Source organism: Orycteropus afer, unplaced genomic scaffold (genome assembly GCF_000298275.1).
Source record: "Orycteropus afer afer isolate SDZICR_OR568_19922 unplaced genomic scaffold, OryAfe1.0 scaffold00195, whole genome shotgun sequence".
In the NCBI taxonomy this organism is placed as follows: domain Eukaryota; kingdom Metazoa; phylum Chordata; class Mammalia; order Tubulidentata; family Orycteropodidae; genus Orycteropus; species Orycteropus afer.
This window is the reverse complement of record NW_006921782.1, coordinates 676,609-683,982: the sequence shown is the minus strand read 5'-3', so window position 1 is coordinate 683,982 and position 7,374 is coordinate 676,609. Positions and strand designations below refer to the sequence as shown.

The window sequence follows — 7,374 nt, the reverse complement described above, 5'->3', positions numbered from 1 at the left end:
CCAAGGAGGGGTCGCTATGAGTCGGGTCGACTCGACGGCAAATAACAACAACAACAACAATGCAAGGATGGTTCAACATTAGAAAAACAATTGTCATCCACCACATAAGTAAAACAAAGGAAAAGAACCACATGATCACATCAATCAATGCAGAAAAAGCATTTGATAAAACACCCATTCCTGATAAAAACTCTCAGTAAAATAGCAATAGAAGGGAAATTCTTTGATACAATAAAGGGCATGTATGCAAAGCCAACAGCCAGCATTATTCTCAATGGAGAGAGACTGAAACCATCCCCCTTGCAAACAGAACCAGACAAGGATGCCTCCTATCACCACTTCTGTTCAACATTGTATTGGAAGTCCTACCCAGGGCAATAAAGCAAGAAAGGGAAATCAAAGGCATCCAAATTGGTAAGGAAGAAGTCAAACTATCCTTATTTGCTGGTGATAGGATCCTACACACAGAAAAATCTAAGAGAGTCAGCAAGAAAACTACTGGAACTAATTGAGAGATTTAGCATGGTGGCCAGATACAAGATCAACATACAAAAATCAGTTGGATTCCTCTACACCAGCAAAGAGATTGCTGAAAAGGAAATAAGTAAATCAGTACTACTTACAATAGCTACCAAAAAAATAAAATACTTGGGAATAAATCTTACCAAGGACACAAAAGACCTGTACAAAAAAAACTACAAAACAGTATTTCAAGAAATCATCAGAGATCTACATAAATGGAAAACATACCATGCTTGTGGACAGGAAGATTGAACATTGTGAAAATATAAGTTCTACCCAAAGCACCCTATATATTCAATGCAATCCCAATCCAGATCCCATCAATATTCTTTAAGGATATGGAAAAAATAATTACTAATTTTATATGGAAAGGAAAGAGACCTCAGATAAGCAGAGCACTATTGAAGAAGAACAAAGAAGGAGGTCTCACACTCCCGCATCTCAAAACTTACTATACAGTCACAATAGTCAAAACAGCCTGGTATTGTACAACAACAGAAACATAGACCAGTAGAATAGAATTGAGAGCCCAGAAATAGATCCATTGACATATGCTCAGCTGATTTTTTACAGGGGGCTGAAATCCATTAAATGGGGGAAGAGATTGTCTCTAACAAATGGTGCTGTCAAAACTGGATATCCATTTGCAGAAAAATGAAACAAGATCTGTACCTCATACCATACACAAAAACTTACTCTAGATGGATCAAAGACTTAAATGTGAAACCTAAAACTATGAAGTTCCTTAAGTGGAAAATAGGGGCAAATTTAGGGGCCCTAAGTTATGGCATAACTGTCAAGCATAACCCAAAATGCACAAATAGCACAAGATAAATTAGATGAAGGGGACCTTTTAAAAATTAAAATTTTATGTGCTTCAAAAGACTTCTCCAAAAGAGTAAAAAGAGAACCTAAAGATTGGGAAGAAACATTCAGCAACAAAATATCTGACAAGGGACTTATCTCTAAAAGTTATAGAAAACTCCAACATCTCAACAATAAAAAGACAAACAATCCAATTAAAAAATGGGCAGAAGACATGAATAGACACTTCACCAAAGAGGATATTCAGGCAGCCAATGGACACATGAAGAAATGTTCATGATCATTAGCTATTGTTGTCGTTGTTGTTGCAATCAAGTCAGCTTCGACTCACAGCGACCCTATGTACAACAGAACAAAACATCGCCCTGTCCTTTGCCAGCCTCATAATCCTTGCTATACATTAGCCCATCATTCCAGATGTCAATCCATCTCATTGAGAGCCTTCCCCCCTTTTGCTGACCCTCCACTTTACCAAGCATGATCTCCTTCTTCAGGGAATGGTCACTTCTGACAACATGACCAAAGTAGGTGAGACAAAGTCTGATCATTCTCAATTCCAAGGAGCATTATGTCAGCACCTCTTCCAGGATAGATTTGTTAGTTCTTTTAGCAGTCCATGGTATTTTCAGCATTCTTTACCAGCACCATAACTCAAAAGCATCAACTCTTCTTCGGTCTTCCTTATTCATTGTCCAGCTTTCACATCCATATGAGGTAGTTGAAAATACCATGACTTGGGTTAGGCACATCTTAGTCTTCAAAGAGACATCTTTGCTCTTCAGCACTTTAAAGAGGTCTTTTGGAGCAGATTTGCCCAGTGCAATATGTCATCTGATTTCTTGACTGCTGCTTCCATGGGTGTTGATTGTGGAAACAAGCAATATGAAATCTCTGACAACTTCGATCTTTTCTCCATTTATCTTGATTCTGCTTATTGGTCCAGTGGTGAGGATTTTAAATGTGAGGATTTTCATTTTCTTTATGTTGAGATGTAATCCATACTTCAGACTGTAGTCTTTAATTTCTGTCATTAGCCATTAGAGAGATGCAAATCAAAACAACAATAAGATACCATCTGGCCCCAGCACTAATAGCAAAATTCAACAAGATAGAAAATAACAAATGCTGACATTTGTGGAGAGATTGGGACACTCAGACACTGCTGGTGGAAATGTAAAATGATACAACCACTGTGAAAAGCAGTATGGCGATTCCTTTAAAAAGATGGAATTAGAAATACCATTTGATTCAGCAATCCCATTACTAGGTATATATCCTAAAGAAGTGAGAGCCAGGACAAGAACAGATATATGCACACCCATGTTCACTGAAAAACTATTTGCAATAGCAAAAAGATGGAAACAACCTATGTGCCCACCAACAGAAAAATGAATAACCAAACTATGGTACATACACACAATGGAATACTATGCACCACTAAAGAACAATGTAGAATCTACAGAACACCACATAACATGGATGAACTTGGAGGACATTATGCCAAGTGAAATAAGTCAATCACAGGACAAGTATAGTATTAGTTCATTATTTTAAAAAGTCAAAGAAAGGTTTATATATGGAAGGAAACTTTCTTTGTTGGTTACCAGGGGTGGGAGAGGAGGGGAGGGAACATTGCAAATAAATAAATAATAAATGTAAAAAGAAAACCCTATGGAGCACAGTTCTTTCTAGCACAGGTCGTCTCCATGAATTGAAATGGACTCAACCGCAACTGGTAATCTTTATAATCTTATGGGCTAATTCTAATTTGCAAGATTGATTTTAAACCAGGGGTGGTGGTGGTGTGTGTGTGGGAGGAAGAACCCTTCTCAAATGACCTTGTTAACTGGTCTTCCTAGTAAATGCAAATAAGATACATTTCTTATTCAAGGACCAAAAATCAAAACCAAACTCACTGCCATCGAGTCAATTCTGACTCATAGCGACCCCTCCTTGGGTTTCAGAGGCAGTAAATCTTTATGGAAGTAGATTGTCCAGTCTTCTTTCCATGGAGTGGCTGATGAGTTTGAACCACCAACCTGGTTAGCACTCAAATGCCTAAGGCACTACGCCACCAGAGCTCCTTTTATCTGAAGACAGTGGCTCTCAATCTTGCTTCCACATTAGAATCACCTGGAATGCTTTCAAAACCTACCACATCCAGGCTCTACCCCTAGAGATTCAGATTTGATTGGTCTGGGTGGAGACTGAGCAGCAAGCAGTATTGTTTAAAAGTTCTCATATGATTTACATGCTATCCAGGGGTGAAAAGCCTTGCTCTACACAGTACTTCATGATGGCATTTTCTACCTGAGAGGAAATACCTGAGTTTTCTAGGACCTCCAGGAAGAGTCTCCCTTGGTAAATCCCATCCGGGAAGGTATAATAGATGCAGAAGTACTCCCCAGTGTCATTGATGGTCAGCAACTGGAGTGTGAGACCCAGGCCAGGCCCCGGCATCATTCGTTCCTTGAAGGCTGGGTAGATGTGCCACCCCCAGTCAGTGTGATGAATGGCCAGAGTTTGGTCTGCCCTTTCCCAGTTGACTTGGGTCACTGCAGCCGTGGTAGAAGAGAGGTGACATTGTAAAGTGACAGAACCACCTTCCTCTGCAGAAATGTTCCCTGCTGTTACTATACTCCCTGCCACAGCTCCTCCTAGGGAAAAAGCATGCATGAGTCAGTCCTGGGTCAACAGCTTGCCTTGAATCTTCCTGTGGAAATTCCAAAGGGCTTAGAGGCCAGAATTGGTTTTTGGGATGATAGTTTCTCTGTACATCCTGTCATTCCCCTTAGAGAAGATAGTTTTTTTTTTCCTGTTGACCTATTCAAAGAGACACTTCTCTCTGTACCTACTGTTCAAGGCTTCCAGCTTCACCTTACATCCCCTTTCCAGTCTTTTCCCTCCAACACTTTTACCCAGTCTAGATAGTCTTCTTCCCTCCCATCACCTCTGTTTCTATAATTTGCTTCTGCTTCTCTCCTCCTGCCCCTTCCTGAAGTCTTATCAAAGCTTCCTCCTCCTCCTTGGTGACCCCAAATCAGAGTGAACTCCCTTTCCCTTTCACACCCACTGTCTGTATTGTATAATTAATACTTTATTCAATGACTGCTTATTACTACAGTTTAGCACTTCCTTCTCTCAAGATATTCTGTTGTAACATGACTCAATGAGTAAATCATTGATTATTTTCATACGCTTTTTTCATCTGCTACTTAGAACATAGCCCCTTGTCAGCTAACACCACTTCTTCTGATTTGGATTTGTTGGGGGTGTCTATATGTGTGTGTTTGGTTTTTAGGGTATTTTTTCTGTGTCTTTGAGCAGTTCAGTTCTGCTTTGGATGCAATATCTTCCTTTGACATATTATCTATTTGGTTGATTAAGGGGCCCTGGTGGCACAGTGGTTAAAGCACTCGGCTATGAACCAAAAGGCAGAGGATTGAACCCAAAAGCCACTCCATGGGAGACAGATTAGGCAATCTACTTCCATAAAGAATACAGCCTTGGAAACCCTATGCATCACTTCTGCTCTGTCCTATAGGGTGTCTAGAATCAGAATTGACTTGACAGCACTGGGTTTTTTTGTAACAAACAAAAGGTACATTTAAATATAATTTAAAAGCAATAGATTGACTAATAGCAATCTAAAATACCAGTGTAACAAATACCAGTGTTTGGAAGTGCAATGGTTGAGCACTAGGCTGCTAACTGAAAGGTCAGTGTTTTGAACCCACCCAGAGGCTCTGCAGAAAGATTTGGGGATCTGCTCCCATAAATATTCTATAGCATAGAAAACCCTATGAAGTGGTTCTACTCTGCCACGTGGGGTCACTAAGAGTCAAAATCAACTCCATGGCACCTAACAACATTTGGTTGGTTGCCATTTCAGGTGCCTAAAAAAACTTTAAGGCCAAGAAATGCAAGGGAAAATAGGTTTGAGGAAAAATGTTTTCTCCCAGGCAAAATCATCCTCTTTAGCCCTTACCAACCCCAACACCCTTTGAGCATCTCTCTATCAGATGGTTCAGAGAGTAATATAAAAACATATTTATGCTACAGTTTTTAGAGGTTTGTGTCTCCCATTCAAAAACATTTGCTTATAATTTTTAATGTAGAAGGAAATAAATTTAACATGAATTTTATCTCTAAGGGTAGAATGTCTAGAATCTGTAAAGAAGACATTTTTGACCCACAGAAAACTACTTAGAGTGTTTTCTTGGAAGGTTCTTACTTTTCTATCAAGGACAGAAGAAAAGAAGAGAGAAAGGGAGGTAGAGCAGAAGTAAACATCTATAAGCAAAAACTGGATATTGCAATCCTTAGTCCCTTTGTTCTTCTCCCTGCTTCTTTCTTGGGTCAACCAGTCAGTCCCCTCAACTTCAAGGGGTTAGTAGGTCCATCACCTGCCTTCCAAAGCAGAACTATGCCTCATTCTCAGAGATTGCCTTTTCCTACAAGATGGCCCACAACGCTCTGAAAACAGAGTGTTTTTTTCCCTCAAACTAATAATGTCTTCCCTGCCTGAGCCCTCTGCTCTCCATGCCATGTTCTATCCCATTTTCCCTTTCCCTTCTCCCAGATCTTCTTCCCTAGTTCCAGGTTAGATTTTTAGGCCTTACCTGAGGCGGGAAGGGGAGCCTGTCTCAGGCTCTGGGCCCATATGAGGAGGAGACACAATTGCATGCTTCTGCTCAGGGCCTCCAGGAAGCAGATGTGGCCTCTTCTGCCACAGAAACTGGCCTACTGCAGATGGCAGGGTGAATCTGAGCCTATGAGGAAAGAAGATCTCAGAAAAACCAAGTTCAGCAAAAACAATGTGAAAGACAACTCTCAACAAGTACATCAACTGTACACCAAGGGTGAGCCACAGGAAATACATTTAAAAAAATAAACAAAAAATGTGGTTAGTGTTACACTGGTATTTTAGATTGGTATTAGTCAATCTATTGCTTTTAAATTATATTTAAATGTACCTTTCTTTTTTTTAGTCATGCTTTATCTAAAGAGCTCAAAGGCATCTGTGCAATGCCCAAGATTCTGCAGAGCTTGTACTGCTGGGAAACTGTACACTGGGTTCCCCTAATCTCACCCTACTGAAGAGTGTCAATGACAGGGAGATTTAGGCTTAGGCACTTACAGGCCAGAAACTGCACTAATGAACCAGTGAGCAAGAGTCATTTGCTTTGGGAACAAGATATGGGTAGGACAAAGATCTTAAACAAATAGAACAACTGTCCCTTGAATGAAGTCTTCTCTTCAAATTGTATTTCTTCTGCCTTGTTTATCTGCACTGAGAATTTGTGCAGATGTGGTCTCTTCTGGTTTCATCTCTCTAACCCAGTTGAATCAAAGGAGACCAGAAAGATGAGTTGTTATTGCTCACAATGACCCCATGAGAGCTGGGAGAAAATTAGTGGAGAAAAAAGGGATTGTTTGACATTTTTCTGGAGTTTCCAGATCATCACCAGGTCCTACTCTGGGCCCATCCTTCTACCCTTCATCCTCCCTGCTCTTCCTGCCACCCTTTCTCCCACTTTTAGTTTATTTGGCCACATCCTATTACCTATGACCAGGGCTTGGAGGCTGCTTTTCACTGGGGGGTGGCTCTATGTTAAGACTGGGGCCTAAGGTGGGCAGGCCCGGGGCTGGGAACGGCTTTTCACTTGGTGACAGTTCTTTATTGGGGGCGGGGTGTGAGGTAGGTGGGCCCAGGGCTTGGAGGCTGCTTTTCACTTGGGGGTGGCTCTATATTAAGGCCAGAGCCTCAGGTAGGTGGGCCCAGGACTGGGGCTGCTTTTCCCTTGGGAGTGGCTCTTTATTAAGGCCAGGACCTGAAATAGGTGGGCCAGGGCTTGGAGGCTGCTTTTCACTTGGCAGCTGCTCTTTGTTAAGAATAATATTCATATACCTATAAGGAAGACCGGGAGCTCTGGTGGCGTGGTGCCTAAGGCATTTGACTGTTAACCAGAAGACTGGCAGTTCAAACCCACCAGTCACTCCTCAGAAGGAAGGTTGGGCAATCTA

The 7,374-nt window shown here is 41.1% G+C and overlaps 1 protein-coding gene across 1 annotated transcript in view; it reads right to left on the bottom strand.

Annotated features, from left to right (window-relative positions):
- TIGIT (T cell immunoreceptor with Ig and ITIM domains) overlaps positions 1-6,033 on the bottom strand; it is a 39,624-nt gene extending 33,591 nt beyond the window's left edge. The window contains exons 1-2 of the mRNA XM_007947844.1: positions 5,970-6,033; positions 3,672-4,001 (exon numbers count right to left, since the gene is read on the bottom strand). Of these exons, the coding sequence (XP_007946035.1) occupies positions 3,672-4,001; positions 5,970-6,033 (394 nt within the window). The remainder of the gene's footprint in view (positions 1-3,671; positions 4,002-5,969) is intronic.
- Between the last annotated feature and the right edge of the window lie 1,341 nt (positions 6,034-7,374).